Source organism: Tamandua tetradactyla, chromosome 6, assembly GCF_023851605.1.
Source record: "Tamandua tetradactyla isolate mTamTet1 chromosome 6, mTamTet1.pri, whole genome shotgun sequence".
Lineage (NCBI taxonomy): Eukaryota > Metazoa > Chordata > Mammalia > Pilosa > Myrmecophagidae > Tamandua > Tamandua tetradactyla.
Genome location: NC_135332.1, coordinates 82,351,408 through 82,369,920, shown reverse-complemented (window position 1 = coordinate 82,369,920; position 18,513 = coordinate 82,351,408). Strand labels below are relative to the sequence as shown.

General features: G+C 43.0%; 1 protein-coding gene across 11 annotated transcripts in view; it reads left to right on the top strand.

Moving 5' to 3' along the window:
• Positions 1–18,513, top strand: part of MROH1 (maestro heat like repeat family member 1) — a 201,659-nt gene that overhangs the window by 115,268 nt on the left and 67,878 nt on the right. For 8 of the 11 annotated variants that reach the window (XM_077166521.1, XM_077166522.1, XM_077166523.1 and 5 more), the window contains 4 exons: positions 3,168–3,246; positions 4,521–4,634; positions 15,024–15,196; positions 16,643–16,765. In XM_077166521.1, coding sequence (XP_077022636.1) covers positions 3,168–3,246; positions 4,521–4,634; positions 15,024–15,196; positions 16,643–16,765 — 489 coding nt within the window. The remainder of the gene's footprint in view (positions 1–3,167; positions 3,247–4,520; positions 4,635–15,023; positions 15,197–16,642; positions 16,766–18,513) is intronic. The other 3 variants (XM_077166527.1, XM_077166526.1, XM_077166525.1) reach the window with 1 other exon arrangement.

Here is an 18,513-nt window from a genome sequence, read left to right as displayed (position 1 = left end):
AACTTTTTCATGTTGGAAAGGGATGTTGACAGTATGGGATAAGGGGAAGGAAATAGTTGATGTTCTTGAAGAGGTTGGCCCCTCTGGATTTCAGGACTTATCTGGCCTAAGAACCCATCTGGAGTTTGTAGGTTTCTGGAAAATCATCTGAATGTGTGAAACTTTTGCTGAATAGAGTCCTGGGTGTTCTTTGGGGTTAAGAGGAATGGTTTTGTTTGGGGTTTGGCAAACCATGGTAATTAACAGTATCTCGCTGAGGCTTGCGTAAGAGTAGCCTCCAGAATAGCCTCCTGACTCCATTTGAACCTTCTTAGCCACTGATACCTTATGGTGCTTTTCTGCCATGCAAAATTATTTCAGCTTTGCATCATCATTTATTCACATTTTGTGCTGTGGTTCAGGTTTTGTTTTACTTGAAAAGCTTTCAAATGCAAAGATTATTTTTCATGTTTTCTCATTTTTCCCTCTACTTTTAAAATAATCTAAAAATTATTTTAGGGAAGGAATGAATGAGAATCCAGCTTTATCTTTTTTTCCAGTTGACTCTCCATTTGCATTAGTTATGTATTGCTGTGTAACAAATTACCCAAAAACTCACCACTTTAAAGCCACAACTGTTTATTATCTCACAGTCAGTGAAGGTCCATAATCTGGCTGAGGCTGAGGGGCTTGGTTTTGGCTCAGGGCCTTTCCTGAGGTCACCATCCATTTGCCAGTTGGAACTGCTGGGGGATCTGCTGCCTACATGGTGCACTCACTGGGCTGTTGGTGGGAGGCCTCCTCTCCTTACCATGTAGGCCTCTCTGTAGGGCTGCTTTAATGTCCTTGAGAAGTGGTAGCACTGCCTTCCTGCAGAGTGTAGCAGGATGCTGCAGTCCCTTTCACGATGAGCTGTGATATTTAGAATAGAAATAACAGGGAGCTACCTAGGACCCTAGAGCAGGCTGCATCCAGTGTGGGGTGGACCCTGGTCAGCTGCCCTGCTAGTCTGTTTGGGAGGTCTGTTTCCTCCGTACTGTTGGCCATCTCCTCTCACTTGTAAGACAGTATTGGCCAAAGAGTTGCTTTAGAGCCCTGAGTGCCCTGTCCTAGTGAGAGTGAGCACCCTGGGAGACTACAAGTAGCCCATGCTGGGGGGTGAGGTGGGGGTACTTCGACTATCCCCTCAAAAACACATCTGCTTTTTACTTTTACCAATGCAACTTAAAAAAATTTAAATTAGTGAAATTTGGTGTTTTGATTTCCAGAGTATTCTGTACTCTAGACGAATGCCCTCAGAAGCAAGACCTGGTCTCTTTTTTGTTTTTGCAATTATACTGAGATGTATTCACCCACCATACAAAACATCTGAAGTGTACAATCAGTTGCTCACAGTGTCATCACATAGTTGTCTGTGCATCACCATGATCAATTTTAGGACATTGTTATTACTCCAGAAAAGAAAAAGAAAAATGAAAACCCAAATCCTCCACCTCGGTTATTCACCCATTAAATATTGGTGTGGTACATTTGTTACTTGTTAATGAAAGAGTATTAAAATATTACTGTTGGGCAGGCCACAGTGGCTCAGCAGGTAGGAATGCTTGCCTGCGATGCCAGAGGACCTGGGTTCGATTCCTGGTGCCTGCCCATGTTAAAAAAAAAAAATTACTGTTAACTATAGTCCACAGTTTACAATAGGTACATTTTTCCTCATGTATCTGTCTACTATTAGCCCCTCATAATAGGGCCATTCATTTGTTCTAGTTCATGAAAAAACTTTTCTATATTTGTGCTGTTAATCACAATCATTGTCCATCACAAGATTCACTGTCTTTACATATTCCCAATTCACCGTCTTTACATATTCCCATGTTTTAACCTCCAGCTTTCCTTCTGGTGACATACATGGCTCTAAACTTCCCCTTTCCACCCCACTCACCCACCATTTGGCACTGTTAATTATTCTGACAATACCATGCTACTGTCACCTATAATCATTTCCAAATGTTTTAAATTCACCTGAGGTAAACATTCTGAACATATTAAACAACTGCGCCCCATTCTTTAGCCTCATTCTGTATCTGGGTAACCTATATTCTGTATTTTATGTTTATGAGTTTATATATTATAATTAGTTCATATTCATGAGATCATAAAATATTTCTCCTTTTTAGTCTGGCTTATTTCACTCAACATTATGTCCTCAGGGTTCAGCTGTGTTGTCCTATGCTTTAGGATTTAATTTCTTTCCTATTGCTGAATAATATTTCATAATGTGTATAGATCACATTTTACTTATCCATTCATCTGTTGATGGACGCTGGGCTTGTTTCCGTTTTTTGACAGTTGTGGATAATGCTGCTGTGAACTTCAGTGTGCAAATGTCTGTTCGTGTCCCTGCTTTCAGTTCTTCTGAGGAAATACTGAGTAGTGGGATTGCCCGTTCATAAGACAACTCTATATACTTCGCTTCCTGAGGAAACGCCAAACTGTCCTCCATGGTGGCTGTACTATTGTACATTCCCACCAGCAGTGAATAAGTGTTCCTATTTGTCCACGTTTTCTCCAACACTTGTAGTTTCCTGTTTGCTTAATTGTGGTCATTCTTACAGGTGTCAGATGATATCTCATTGGGATTTTGATTTGTGTTTCCCTAATAGCTAGTGAAGATGAACATCTTTTCACGTGCTTTTTAGCCATTTGTATTTCCTCTGTGGAAAATTATCTGTTCATATCTTTTGCCCATTTTTAAATTGAGTTCATCTCAATGTCTCCTTTTTTTTTTTTTAACTCTTGTTCTCCTTTTTAGAAAACAAGCTCCTCCTGGTGGGAAGGGCAAGATGTAGAAGGAGCCAGAATTTTCCCATTGTGCTTGTGCATGTTGTTGTCTGTCTGTCTGCTTATTTCTCTTCCCACCGCACGGGTTAAGGTGCGGACCCTGGAGCAGCCTGTAGTTCTTTGGGTGAGGCTTCCTGCATCAGGGGATTGGGCCTCACCTCCGCCCGCGTGAGAAGGGGCAGAAAGTGATGAGCACCTTCTGCATGCTGCTGAGGTGGGAACTGGACCTTCAGCTCGGACTCCTTGGGGCCCAGCATTTATGGAGAACGCGTGGACTTCCTGGGGCCAGAGCTGGGCTCCAGCAGGCAGAGCCACCCTTGTGACCTGTGTCCTTTGTCCTGTTGCAGATCTGCATGCCTGTGGAGTTGTCGAGCCCCTTGGTAGTAAACAACCAGAAGGAAGTGCTGCGCTGCTTCACCGTGCTAGGTGAGCTTTAGGTGGCGTGTTCCCTAGCCCCTGGTGCGCCATGAGCCTCTGGGGCCCAGCCCGTGAGCAGAAGGGCATGACTGAGCCTGCTGTGCTTGGCTGACTGACTGCTTATGGGCAGAGTACGGTGGCAGATTTGGGGCAGGTTGGGAGGGGAGGAGGCTTCTTTCTTCCACCACTTCCAGGGCCTGTGTGTGGCTGGTGTACCCAGGACCCTCACTCCAGGGTCTTTAGTGGCTGGGCCTGGTGATGGCAGCAGCCCCAAGCACCTGTTCTCCACACAGAGGCGGGCCCTGTCCTAAGGACATTGTTATTCCCTTGCTTATACCCCTTCCAGAGGCTTCCGACTCACCATCCAGGGGCTCCTTCTCCTGGCCCCTTGCCTACCACTTGCTCCCTTGGCCTCTTTGCTTCAGAACGCTCAGTCCAGTTCCTTCCAGGTCTTTGCACCTGTCTCCTCTGCTTTTCCTCTGCTAGGCATGTGACCCCCTCCCCCATTTTTCATGGGGCTCCTGAGATGGTCAATCTGCATGGCCTCCATTAATCCCTCAACTTGGAAGGTCACTGGCTGCTTGTTGTTGCCCACCCCCCCGCCAGGGTGCTCTGGTTTCTTGGAGAGCAGAGACCCGGTCTTTTCAGCATTGTGTCTTTAAACAAGACTCTTCAGGAGTGACTGAGTCTGCTGTTGAGGGAGTGGGTCCCTGCTTGCTAAGGTGGGGCAGGGGGAACAGTGGTTGAGGGGAAGAGAGGCCGGAGCCCCACCTGCTGCAAGGGGAGGAATATGGTGGGCATAGGACAGCAGGCCTGACTGTCCCTGAATCCTCGGGTGGACCCTGCAGAGCAGGTGTGCAGAGACCACCTGATGGGTGATGACAAGGTTAGCCAAGGTTAAAGAACCTGCAGAGGTGATTGCTAGAAAGTTCCCATTCCTGTGGTGGGTGAAGAGCCCTTTGAGAAAGACAGATCCAGATGCCCTGCATGGGGGCCTCATTGGGGTCCCAAGTCACCCCCCAGCTTTAGATTGGCCCCAGCTAGGAGGGCAAGGAGGGTGCACTGATCCCCCATGTTGGAACAGGGCGCCTGCCCCTCAGCGTGACCTACGTCTCCACACTGGGCAATGCCACTGCTGCTATATTGAGACCCTGCGGCCTGGACAGGCCCTGTGGAAAGGACAGTCAGAACCAGGAGCTTCCTGAGATGCTGTCAGCTTCCCACAGTAGAGAGGCTCATCAGTGAGAAGAGTAGAGTGACTGGCTGTTTGTGTTGCTCTGCAGCCTGCTGTTCTCCAGACCGCCTACTGGCCTTCCTGCTGCCCAAGCTGGACACCAGCCATGAGAGGGTCCGTGTGGGCACCCTGCAGGTCGTGAGGCACGTCATCAACTCGGCCGGTGAGTGCGCTCACACATATGGGCTGCCTTCCCGTGGGTGTGGTGTCTGAAGAAGGCATATGCCATCCCTTGTTAGATGAAAAGAAGCAGCCTGATTTTAATTCTCAAAAATATTTACCCCAGTTTTCTGTTTTATAAAATCTTGAGCTTTTTGAATAGTTGCAAAACTAGTACAGCCATCCACATCTGCCTTGGGCCTTGTGCTCCAACAACACTGCACCAGCACTGGAATGGCATTAATGCTGCCACCATCAATAAAAAATCACAGAAAACAAGGAAAATGTTTTTGTGTGCTCCCCTATCCTTCATTGTTTGAACAAATGTGTCCTTTGTCTTTCATGGTCTGAGGAAATAGCCTTTCCACTTTGCTGGTTCCCTCCTGGTCCTCCATTAGTCTTAGTTCCAAGGTAACTGCAGGTGGAGTGCTCTTAGGCCCACGTCTCTCTTGCCGTTCTCTTCTCTGAAGCTCATTCTCTAGAAGATTCCAGAGGAAGGACTCAGAGGAACAATAGTTCTTGAGTTGTATGTTGATAACACTTTACCTGTACCCTTTTTATTTAAAGGTCAGTTTTTTGGCTATAAAATTCTTGGTTCATATTTTACTTCCTTGAGTATCTTTAAATATGTTACTGCATTTTCTTGTGGCATAGGTTTGCTAGATTTAGCAAAAGCAAGCAAGCAAACAGATGTCCCAAATATTGCATGGGACATTCCTACACTAAATTATTTGTTGTTTAACTGAAATTCAAATTTAACCGGGCGGCCCATATTTTATCTGGGAACCCTATTCTGGCATGAAGCATTGCTGTCAAAGTCAGGTGATAATTTTCTCTCCTCTTATATGCCATGTATTTTGTTTGTTTTGTTTTTGGTTCTGCTTGTATCCTTAGATGTTGAGAGGTGTTTTTTTGATAGTGCTGTAATTTTATTAGACTGCCTTGTATTGGTCATTTTGGGGCAATGGGTCGGTATCCTCAGGTGCCTGGCCTGTTCTTCCAGTATGTTGGGTTCTAGCATTTCATATTGTCCCCTTGCTTTGGTTTTCTTCTTCAGGGGCTCCTGTTATCTGTATATTCAGTCTTCCTTACCTGTCTTCAACATTTATCACTTTCTCTTGACTCCTTTTTTTTTTTCTATTGTTTTATTAATTGTAACAAAGGTACCATACCAATACAAAATGTTAACAGTAGGGAAAACTGTATGTATGAGGGTGGTAAATGAGAACTCTGTACTTTCCTCATGATTTCTGTGTAAACCCACAACCTCTTCAAAAAGGAAAAATCCAATGCTGTTTTAAAAATTTTCTAACTCAAATTGTTCCAGCTTTAACCATTGAGAGCTCTTTCAATGTGCTCCCTTGTCCCCTTGACATGCTCCCATTGTGCTTTTTTAAAGCACCTCTTTGCTTTCAGGCAGTATTCAGGGCTCCAGGCTCATTTCATTCCTTACCCCAGCCTAGAATCTTTTTTCCAAAGAGTTTAGTGCCTTTTATTGGAGAATGATTTTAAAAATCAAGGTCTGGACTCTACATATGCTTATTTCTACTTGGTAATGTTGACTTAGCAAGGAAATGCATGTTTTTCCTAATCTGTGTACATACACAAATATATAAATATGTATATGTATCCAAATCCACTTCTATTAAGGTAATTGTTGACTCATGCAGATACCTCCAGCTCTAGTCCATCACCACAGGGATCATTCTTGCTTCTGCCCCTTGCTTCTCTGTAATCTACCACTGTATCGGTGAGAAACTTGGCTGTCCACCATTTACCATCACGTATTTAGTTGTTCATGTCCGAGGTATGTGCATAATGGTTTCAGAATTGTTAAACTGTATACGCCTTTGAAAAACAATGTTATCATCTATGCTGTGTGCTTATGAACAGGTCCTTTTGCTTTTTTAGTCTCCTCTCATTTCAAAACTTCCTTAAGTCTGCCCCTACCCCTTTCAATGAGTTTATTTCATACAACTCGGTTTATTATATAGTCAGATTATTTTGTAATACTCTGCATTCCCATTCTGAGATCCTCTGACTTCTAAATGACTTTTTAAAATTTGTATACATTGGGTTTACTCTTTGTGCTGTCAAGTTTTATGAGATTTAATAAAAGCATAGTGTCGATTCTGGGCCAAGGTGGCGGCTTAGCAATGTGCGCCTTTTAGTTCGTCCTCCAGAACAAGTACTAAATAACCAGAAACAGTAGAGAACAGCTCCTGGAGCCACGTCAGTGACCGGACACACAGCGTACCCCCGTCTGGACCAGCTGGACCGGCTGAGAGCCCCCCCAGAACCGTGAGTTCCCCAAGCTGCGGTGGCCAGCACCCCTCCCCCACAGGCTGCTTCCCAGAGGGGAAAGGAAAGAGACTTTACCAGCAGCAGGGGCTGAGCCCAACCAAATGCTGACTGTGGAATTAATTCACAAATTCTTACTACTAAAAATAGGCCGCAGCTCAGGTGAACCTGGTCAAAGCAGAGGTCGCTCATTTTTGCCCTGGCGCCAGTGGGGCAGGGCTGATGTAAAAAGAATATAAAAAAAGAAACAGAGGTTTTTGTGGCTGTGTTTCTACAAAGGCTTGACTGCCTTTGGACACAGCGACAGGGCTTCTCAGGCTGTAACTGCCCCAGGCATAGGCAGAAACAAGCTTTTTTGAAGGCTTGTCTGGAGCCTGTGCCTTCCCCAGGGGAGGGGTGAAGCCCAACTCAGGTGGAATCCCTCCATCAAGGAATTCAGACACCAGGGCTTGGTAATTTGAAGCCATTAAAATCACCCTACAACCTCTCCTCTGTCTCCACCACGCCCCCAGCAGGGAGAGTCTACCGAAGTTAAAATACCACATCATCTTATACTGGTGGGACATGCAGGCAGACATGCGCTTCAAACTGGGCAGGATAAGAAAAACAGAGTCCAGAGACTTCACAGGAGTGTCTTTCAACCTGCTGGGTCTCACCCTCAGGGAAAACCGACGCAGGTGACTCTTTCCTCCTGATAGAAGGCCAGTTTGGTCTGGGAAAATCCAACTGGGGTCTATAATACCTATGTATACCCTCCTAAGGGTGGGGGGAAAAGGCACCATACAAGCAGGGCAAGAAACAAGAACTGAAAAATTATCCTCTGTTAAACAAAACCTAAGCTAGAAGTCCAGAAAAAGCTGAACCGAATGTCAAAGAACAGATAGACAACAAACTCATCCAGCAGGAAAACCCTAGGTAAAAGAAGTGAAAGCAATCTCCAAAATAAACTAATTAAGGTAATTAAATGTCTAGGCGCCAGCAAAAATAACAAATCACACCAGGAAAATTGAAGATATGGCCCAGTCAAAGGAACAAGCCAACACTTCAGATGAGATATACAGGAGCTGAAACAATTCAGAATATATGAACAGACATGGAAAACCTCATCAAAAACCAAATCAATGAATTGAGGGAGGATATAAAGAAGGCAAGGAATGAACAAAAAGAAGAAATCAAAAGTCTGAAAAACAAATCACAGAACTTATGGGAATGAAAGTCATGGTAGAAGAGATGTAAAAAACAATGGAAACCTACAATGGTAGATTTTGAGAGGCAGAAGATAGGATTAGTGAACTGGAGGATGGAACACCTGAAATCCAACAACAAAAAGAAAATATAGGGAAAATAATGGAAAAATATGAGCAGGGACTCAGGGAATTGAATGACCATATGAAGTGCACGAATATATGTGTTGTGGGTGTCCAAGAAGGAGAAGAGAAGGGAAAAGGAGGAGAAAAACTAATGGAGGAAATTATCACTGAAAATTTCCCAACTCTAATGAAAGACTTAAAATTACAGATCCAAGAAGTGCAGTGTACCCCAAAGAGAATAGATCCAAATAGACATACTCCAAGACACTTACTAATCAGAATGTCAGAGGTCAAAGAGAAAGAGAGGATCTTGAAAGCAGCAAGAGAAAAGCAATCCATCACATACAAGGGAAGCCCAATAAGACATGTGAAGATTTCTCAGCAGAAACCATGGAGGCGAGAAGACAGTGGGATGATATATTTAAATTACAAAAAGAGAAAAACTGCCAACCAAGAATTCTATATCCAGCAAAATTGTCCTTCAAAAATGAGCGAGAAATTAAAACATTTTCAGACAAAAAATCACTGAGAGAATTTGTGACTAAGAGACCAGCTCTGCATGAAATACTAAAGGGAGCACTAGAGACAGATACGAAAAGACAGAAGAAAGAGGTGTGGAGAAGAGTGTAGAAAGGAAGACTATGAGTAAAGGTAAAAAGAAGGAAAATTAGCTATGACATATAAAATCCAAAAGGCAAAATGGTAGAAGAAAGTACTACCCATACAGTAATAACACTAAATGTTAATGGATTAAACTCCCCAATCAAAAGACATAGTCTGGCAGAATGGATTAAAAAACAGGACCCATCTATATGCTGTCTCTACTCAAAGGACATGATGGCAAGGACACAAACGGACATTTGCCCACCAATGTTTATAGCAGCATTATTTACAATTACCAAGAGATGGAAACAGCCAAAATGTCCATCAGCAGATGGGTGGCTAAACAAACTGTGGCATATACATACAATGGAATATTATGCAGCTGTAAGACAGAATAAAGTTATGAAGTATGTAACAACATGGATGGACTTTAAGGACATTATGCTGAGTGAGATTAGCCAAAAACAAAAGGACACATACTCTATGGTCTCACTCATATTAGCTGACATTAGTGAATAAACTTGGAATATTTTGTTGGTAACAGAGACCATCAGGAGAGAAATAAGGTAAGATATTGGGTAATTGGAGCTGAAGGGATACAGATTGTACAACAGAACTGAATATAAAAACTCAGAAATGGACAGCACAATACTGCCTAACTGTAATACAATTATGTTAAAACACTGAATGAAGCTGAATGTGAGAATGATAGAGGGAGGAGGGCGGGGTACATAAATGAAATCACAAAGAAAGAGAGACGATAAAGATTGAGATGGTATAATCTAGGAGTGCCTAGAGTGTATAATTAATGACTAAATGTACAAATTTTAAAAATATTTTTGCATGAGGAAGAACAAAGGAATGTACTTACTGCAGGGTGCTGAAAATAGATGGTAATTAATATTTTAAAATTTCAACTCGTGTGAGACTAAAGCAAAAAGTGTTTATTTGGTACAAAATTTATATATATATTTACATATATATATATTTTTTTTTATTTTAACATTTCTTCCCCCTATTATTTATTTTTATTCCATATGTTCTACTCGTCTGTTGACAAAGTAGATAAAAGGAGCATCAGACACAAGATTTTCACAATCACACAGTCACATTGTGAAAGCTATATCATTATACAATCATCATCAAGAAACATGGCTACTGGAACACAGCTCTACATTTTCAGGCAGTTCCCTCCAGCCTCTCCATTACATCTTGAATAACAAGATGATATCTACTTGATGCATAAGAATAACCTCCAGAATAACCTCTTGACTCTGTTTGAAACGGAATCTCTCAGCCATTGCCATTTTGTCTCATTTCCCTCTTCCCCCTTTTGGTCCAGAAGGTTTTCTCAATCCCTTGATGCTGAGTATCCGCTCATTCCAAGATCTCTGTCCTACTTTGCCAGGAAGGTCCACACCCCTGGGAGTCATGTCCCGCTTACAGAGGGGTAGGGTGGTGAGACTGCTCGTTGTGTTGGCTGGAGAGAGGGGTCACATCTGAGCAACAAAAGAGGCTCTCTTGGGGGTGACTCTTAGGCCTAATTTTAAGTAGGCTTGACCTATCCTTTATGGGGTTAAGTTTCATATGAACAAACCCCAAGACTGGGGGCTCTGCCTATAGCTTTGGTTGTCCACACTGTTTGTGAGAATATCAAGAATTCAACTTGGGGAAGTTGAATTTCTCCCCGTTCTCACCACTCCCCAAAGGGGGCTTTGCAGATACTTTTCCACTCACTGATCGAATCACTCTAGGATTCATCGGGACATCACTCTGGACAAACCAACAAAATCTCATGTCCTACCTGAGATTCCAAGTACTTATGGCGTTCAATCAAACTATCTATATAAGTTATATTAGGAAATGCACTAGTCAAAATTTTAATTTTCTACCAAATAAACATTTTTTGCTTTAGTCTCACACAGAAGGTGACATTTTAAAATGTTAATTACCATCTATTTTCAGTACCCTGCAATAATGACATTCCTTTGTTCTTCCTCACGGAAAAACATTTTTAAAATTGTACCTTGTACATTTCACTATTATTATACACTCTAGGCATTCCTAGATTATACCATCTCAATCTTTAACATCTATTTTTCTTTCTGATTTCAATATGTCCCCAGCCCTACTCCCTCTATCATTCTCACATGCAGCTTCATTCAGTATTTTAACATAATTATATTACAGTAAGGTAGTATTGTGCTGTCCATTTCTGAGTTTTTTGTATCCAGTCAAAATTTATATTTAGACTAGTGCATTTCTTAATATAACTTATGTAGATAGTTGGTTGAACAACATAAGTACACGGAACCTTGGATAGGACATGAGATTTTTTTTTAATTCATGAATTAAAAAAGTTTAACAAACCAAGTAAAACACCAACATATATAATCAGTAATTCACAATACCATCACTTAGTTGCATATTCATAATTTCTTAGAACATTTGCATCAATTCAGAAAAATTTATTTTAACATTTGTTACCCCTATTATTTATTTTTATTCTGTATGTTCTACTCGTCTGTTGACAAGGTAGATAAAAGGAGTATCAGACACAAGGTTTTCACAATCACACAGTCACTTTGTGAAAGCTATATCATTATACAATAATCATCAACAAACATGACTACTGGAACACAGCTCTACATTTTCAGGCAGTTCCCTCCAGCCTCTCCATTACATCTTGAATAACAAGGTGATATGTACTTAATGTGTAAGAATAACGTCCAGGATAACCTCTCGACTCTGTTTGGAATCTCTCAGCCATTGACACTTTGTCTCATAGGACATGAGATTTTGTTGGTTTGTCCAGAGTGATGCCCCGATGAATCCCAGAGTGATTAGATGAGTGAGTAGAAAAGTATTTGCAAAGTCCCCTTTGAGGAATGGTGAGTATGGGCGAAAATTCAACCTCCCCAAGTTGAATTCTTGATATTCTCACAAGCAGTGTGGACAACCAAAGCTATAGACTGAGTCCCCAGGCTTGGGGTTTGTTCATATGAAACTTAACCCCACAAAGGATAGGTCAAGCCTACCTAAAATTAGGCCTAAGAGTCACCCCCAAGAGAACCTCTTTTGTGTTCAAATGTGGCCTCTCTCTCCAGCCAACACTACAAGCAAACTCGTCACCCTCCCCCTGTCTACATGGGACATGACTCCCAGGGGTGTGGACCTTCCTGGCAACATGGGACAGAAATCCTAGAATGAACTGAGACTCAGCATGAAGGGATTGAGAAAAACTCTAGAATGAGCTGAGACCCAGCATCAAGGGATTGAGAAAACCTTCTCGACCAAAAGGGGGAAAAATGAAATGAGACAAAACATCAATCGCTGAGAGATTTGAAACAGAGTTGAGAGGTTATCCTGGAGGTTATTCTTATGCATTAAGTAGATATCACCTTATTATACAAGATGTAATGGAGAGGCTGGAAGGAACTGCTTGAAAATGTAGAGCCGTGTTCCAGTAGCCATGTTTCTTGGTGATGATTGTATAATGATATAGCTTTCACAATGTGACTGTGTGATTGTGAAAACCTTGTGTCTGACGCTCCTTTTATCTACTTTGTCAACAGATGAGTAGAACATATGGAATGAAAATAAATAATAGGGGGAACAACTGTTAAAATAAATTTAGTTTGAAATGCTAGTGATCAATGAAAGGGAGGGGCAAGGGGTATGGTATGTATACTTTTTTTTTCTTTCTGTTTTCACTTTATTTTTCTCTTGTCTTTTTATTTCGTTCTCTGAATTGATGCAAATGTTCTAAGAAATAATCATGATGATGAATATGCAACTATGTGATGATATTGTGAATTACTGATTATACATGCAGAACGGAATGATCGTATATTAAGAAAGTTTGTGTTTCCTATAAATTTTTTTAATTTAAAAATTTATTAAAGAATTAAAAAAAGCATAATGTCATATATCCACAATTAAAATATCATACAGAATAGTTTTATGGCCCTAAAAATCCCCCATGCTTCACTTATTCAACCCTCTCTCTCTTTCTGAAAACCCCTGGCAACCTCTTACCAGTTTACTTTGTATAATTTTTTTCCCCTTTTTCAAAATACCATATAAATAAAAGTATACAATTGGACTGGCTTCTTTGGCATTGTGGTATGCATTCCAGTCGTCCATTGGCTTGTTAGCTCATTCCTTATTTTCCAATTTTTAATTTTTTTTATTTTAGTTGTAGGTTTACAGAACCATCATGCATAAAACAGGATTCCCGTACACCACCCCACATCATTGCAGAACATCTGCTACAATTGAGGAGAGCACATTTTTATACTTGAACCATTAACTAGAGTCCGTGATTTAACTTCACCATTTGTGTAGTGTAGTTTCTTGGGTGTTTTAAACATTTTTATTCTACTACCATGTATACAGTCCCAACATACCCCCTGTTTAATCACATTCAGATATTTACCTTAGTGTTCTTAGTTCACAATGTTGTGCTGCCATTTTTATCTCTTCATTTCTTCTGCATATTTAGATCTTGCCTCTTTATCTCCTGTTTCTCTTAAGGCTTCACTTACTGTATTTACTCACTGTGTTTCTGCTAGTTTGGTCTTCATTTCTGAGATGATTTTTTTCTCTTATTTATAATTTGTTCCTTTGTTCTGTCACCTGTCTCTTTAAGCCTTTCTTTCATGTCTTGTTTCATTTTCTTAATGCCACTTAGCTTGTCTTGAAACCAAGTTGCAGTTTTGCTTTGTTTTGTGGGCTTTCTGGTCTGTTTTTCTCCTGTTTGTAGAGATGTCATTCAGCTCCTTACTCCCTCTTTTCTTATGATTACCATGTACAGGATTTGCCCTCAGAACTTTTTCTGCTGCTCATTTTTATGCGTTAATTTACAATCTTATATAGGAGCCCACTCTTCTGTTGTCTGTGTGGCAGCTTCATCTTGGGGACTTCCTTGCTTGGTCTCCTTCCGGCTTGGATTGATCTTCCCTCAGTCCCGGTTGCTTTCATGCCCGTTCTGACTCACCCCAGCCATCTGTGCCATCCTGCCTCTCTCTGATATCGATGGGCCCCAGTACCCCTGAATGTGTGTTAGTTGCTGGGGTTTCTTCTTCTGCCATGGAACCATTCGAGTCTTCTGCTCATTTTTCTGTGGATTGTCTGTTGCTTTCTCAGCAGCTTGTTGGAACTCGTTGTGTACCTTTCAGTCTGCTTCATGCTGTCTCTGATGAACAGGCATACTAACCTTCACTGTGATCTGTTATCACCTTTTTCTCAATGGTTAGTGCTTTTTGTATCTTGTTAATTACTTACCAGTTCCAAGGTCATGAAAATATCTTTCTGTGCTATTTGGTAAAAGCTTTAAAGTTTTGTCTTGTAATTCAGTCTATAATCTCTATTTTCTCAGCATGTACAGTAGATGTGTTTTTTTGCTGTTTTGCCACATTATAACCACGAGCTGACATCAGCTCTCTTGTGGTGTGGAGCACGGGCTCAGCTGCTCACCAGCACTGAGACTTCACCAGCCCCGGGCCTGGGCTCTTCCTCTGTGTAGTGGAAGGTAGTTCTCCATCCAGAGAATAAGAGTTGGCACACATAGCCTGCCTGACGCTAGAGCCAGCCCAGAACACTGCTGGGCACACTGTTTTTATCTTTCCTAATCACTCAGCTGCTTCTATGATAGTGACTTCTTTATCCCCATTAAAATATCAGGAAATGAAGGGTTATATGGTGGTTTTCAGAGTGAGCTCCTTAGACCAGCAGCCCCAGCTCACTGAATGACATGTGGGAAACACCAACTCAGGGCCCCTCACTCCACACCTGTTGTGTCGGAACAAGCCAGGGCCATGCTTTGTAATGAGCTCCCCAGCTGGTTCTGATGCTGCTATGTTTGTGAACCACTAAAGTCACTGCCCCAGAATTTAAACCCTTAAGCCTGTTCTTTTTTACAAACTGCCTGTCTTTTAACTTTTTAGTTAGGAAAAATCATGTTATTTTCAAAGGGAAAAAGTCAACTTGTTCCCATGAGTTAAGCAAGTGTGTTTTGCTCTTATGCTCCCTTTCTCCCTTTCATGGGTGGCCAGACCTGTGGAATGTGGCCTTGGCCCTCAGGGTGGGGTGGGTGTCCTCTGGCTTCAGCAGGCCTGAATGTGGCAGACACTCTCCATCTCACTGGGAGACTGAGTCATCTTGTTGGTTTTTTGCAGCTACTCAGATGGAAGCTAAGAAACCCTTCATTCTCTCTTCCATGAGGCTTCCTCTTCTGGACACCAACAACAAGGTAACCTGGATGGGTCAGCTTGAGCCTCACCTAATTTGCTGCATTGCATGTGGCCAGGACTGCCCGGCTAGGCTGCCAGCCCTTGGATGGGAAGCACAGGCAAGTGCAGAGAGCACTTCCATTTCTTGCTCTTGATAGGAAGAGTAAGATATGAACCAAATGTGAAGTTGGGGAGCATTCTGCGAGACCACTCGCAGGCTCAGTGGCTCACCTGAGGGGCTCATGGAACTTAGGAAGCTGCCCTACCTGTGGCCATGGTCCCTTCCAGCCGAGGGTGCAGATTGCAGTCAGCCAAGGGAAGGACCCGGGCAGAGCCCAGGAGGGCCCCAAATGGGGCACTACCAGGTGTCCTCTCCCCAGGGAATCAGAACAGGAGCAACTCTTCCAGGCAGTGACGTGTGACCACACCCTTGGAGGAGTGCCATCCAAGGAGGCTGGCCTGCACTTGGGACTAGGGTTTTTCCATGGGGTGGTCAGTCATGAAGACGTGGTTGGTTGCCATGTGGTTGACTTCCCAAGGTCCAAAGCCTCCACCACCCAAAATCAGACTGTAGGCTGTGATGGTGGCCCTAGCTTGCGCCCATGAATCTCACCTTAGGCATGGACTGTATGGCATGGCCCGAGGTCCCCAGTAGACAGTTTTCTTAACAGATATACAGTCCATAGGCCCAGTGGCCATGGCCCAGGGGAAAGGCCAATCCTTTACCCTTCACCAAGTTACCCAGGGACCGTGGCCAGCCACTCTATGATCAGCCCAGGATCTGTTTGGCTCAGGGACTGAGGAGAACCCTCCAGCCCCTCTGGAGCTACTCCAGTCTTTGCATTGGTCCTAGGTATCCTGTGGGTCCCTGGGCCTGCTCATCAGGACCATTATGAGAATCTCATTATATTTCCCCCAGTGCAGGTGTGGGTACCGATGCAGGTGCATTTATACTTGCATGTCTGGGTACAGCTGTGTGGGGGGTATAGTTGTGAGTGCAAATACAGATGCGGGTGTGGGTGCACTTGTGGGTGCAGGTGTGGACGCAGGTACAGATGTGGATGCAGGTGCAGATATGAGTGCACATGTGGGTATAGGTACAGATGTGGGTATGGATGAAGGTACAGGCAGTTGTGGGTACAGGTGCATGTCTGGATACAGGTGTGAGTGCAAATATAGATGCAGGTGTGGGTACAGTTGTGACTATAGCTATAGGTATGGGTGCAGAGCAGTTTCTGTGTAATACAGGTGTGGATGTGGGTGCATGTATAGATGTGCTGTGGATCCAAGTGCAGATATGGATGCAGAGGTGGGTGCAAGTACAGTTGTGGGTACAGATGTGGATATAGGTATATGTGTAGTACAGCTGTAAGAGTAGGTATGGATACGGGTGTGAGTGTAGATGTGAGTGCAGATGTGGGTACCAGTGCCGGTGAAGGTATAGGTGTGTGTCTGGGTGCAGGTGTGGGTGCGGGTGAAGTTCTTGTCCCCAGACCGACCATTGTGACACTATCTGAGCGCTCTGCTTCTAGACCCCTTCCTTATCTCCCTTTGGTCATGGACAGGTGAAGCGGGCTGTGGTGCAGGTGATCAGTGCCATGGCCCACCATGGTTACCTGGAGCAGCCTGGAGGCAGGGCAATGGTGGAGTACATCGTGCAGCAGTGTGCGCTGGTCCCTGAGCTGGAGGTAAGGAAAGGCCCCTCTCCTGTGTCCTTTGGGCCTGGAACCAGTAAGCATGCTTGATCTACGTGCTGCCTGGCCATTGTTGGGCATTGGGCTCTCAGCCACCAGGGAGTCCTGGTTAGCTGGGTTAGCTCTTGGAGGACTGAGAGCAAGGGCAGAAGAGCCTCATTCTCTTGCGGGTTTTCCATGTAAAAAGTGCCCAACAAAAGCCAGTTTTCTTGCAGGGGAGTCAGTTAGAATGTTGTGGAAATAAACTGTAGCTGTGACCAGGTGACCTCAATGTCACACTGAATTGCCAGAACTGCCAAAGGATTCCACGGCCTTGGGACCAGCCATTCTTCCCTGGTCAGCACAGAGTTGCCTGCCTGCTTCCTGGCCCACTGTTCATGTCCCTCCAGTTCCCTACACCCCCAGACCAAGTGTACATCAAAACAATGCAGTTCACCAAAAGTGAGTGCAGGTAGTTTACTTTGCATTTAATAAGAGGAGAATTTCTTGACTATAAACCTGTTATGAAAAGGCAGTCAGGTTTGCTGCTTTTTTCCTGGAAGCCACAAAAGAAAAGTCCACTGTTAGTTTGACCCATTTTGACTTTGGTGTCCTTCCGACAGTTTTGTAGGTTGTTAGGCATGAACTGAAGGAAGATAACATGCCCATTATCCCCAGACTTCCCTTTGCCTCTTAGTAATCAGCACTGACAGCCCCTAGCCCCTGGCAGCCTTGATTTGTTTTCTGTCCCTAGAGTTTTGCCTTTTCTGGGATGTCATTTAAATGGAATCATGTAGTATGTACTCTTTGAGTCTGCATTCTTTATTGTTATAATGCACTGGAGGTTTGTCCAAGTTACAACATATATCAGCAATTTGTTCCTTTAACTGCAGTGTAGCATTCCATCATTTGGAGGCACCACAGTAGTTAGTTTATCCACTCAACAGTGAAAAGACATTTAAGTTGTTTCCAGGTTTGTCAACTGTGAATAAAGTCTCCATGAATATTTCGGTATGGGTTTTCATGAGAACACACATTTTTGTTTCCTTGAGTAAAAAAATATTTCATATCTGTCTCTGGTGCTCCCTTTAGTGTTTCTTGCAGAGCTGGTGTCTTGGTCACAAATTCTCTCAGTGATTTTTTGTCTGAAAATGTTTTAATATCCCCCCTCATTTTTGAAGGACAATTTTGCTGGGTATAGAATTCTTGGTTGGCAGTTTTCTGTTTTAGTAATTTAAATATATCATCCCACTGTCTTCTCGCCTCCGTGGTTTCTGCTGAGAAATCTACATATAGTCTTATTGGATTTCCCTTGTATGTGATGGATTGCTTTTCTCTTGCTGCTTTCAAGATCCTCTCTTTCTCTTTGACCTCTAACATTCTGATTAGTAAGTGTCTTGGAGAACGTCTATTTGGATCTATTCTCTTTGGGGTATCCTGTACTTCTTGGATCTATAATTTTAGGTCTTTCATAAGAGTTGGGAAATTTTCAGTGATAATTTCTTCCATTAGTTTTTCTCCTCCTTTTCCCTTCTCTTCTTCCGGGATACCCACAACACGTATGTTCGTGCGCTTCATATTATCACTCAATTCCCTGAGTCCCTGCTCATATTTTTCCATTTTTTCCCCTATAGTTTCTGTTTCTTGTGGGATTTCAGATGTTCCGTCCTCCAGTTCACTAACCCCTTCCTCTGTCTCTCGAAATCTACCATTGTAGGTTTCCATTGTTTTTTACATCTCTTCTACCATGCCTTTCATTCCCA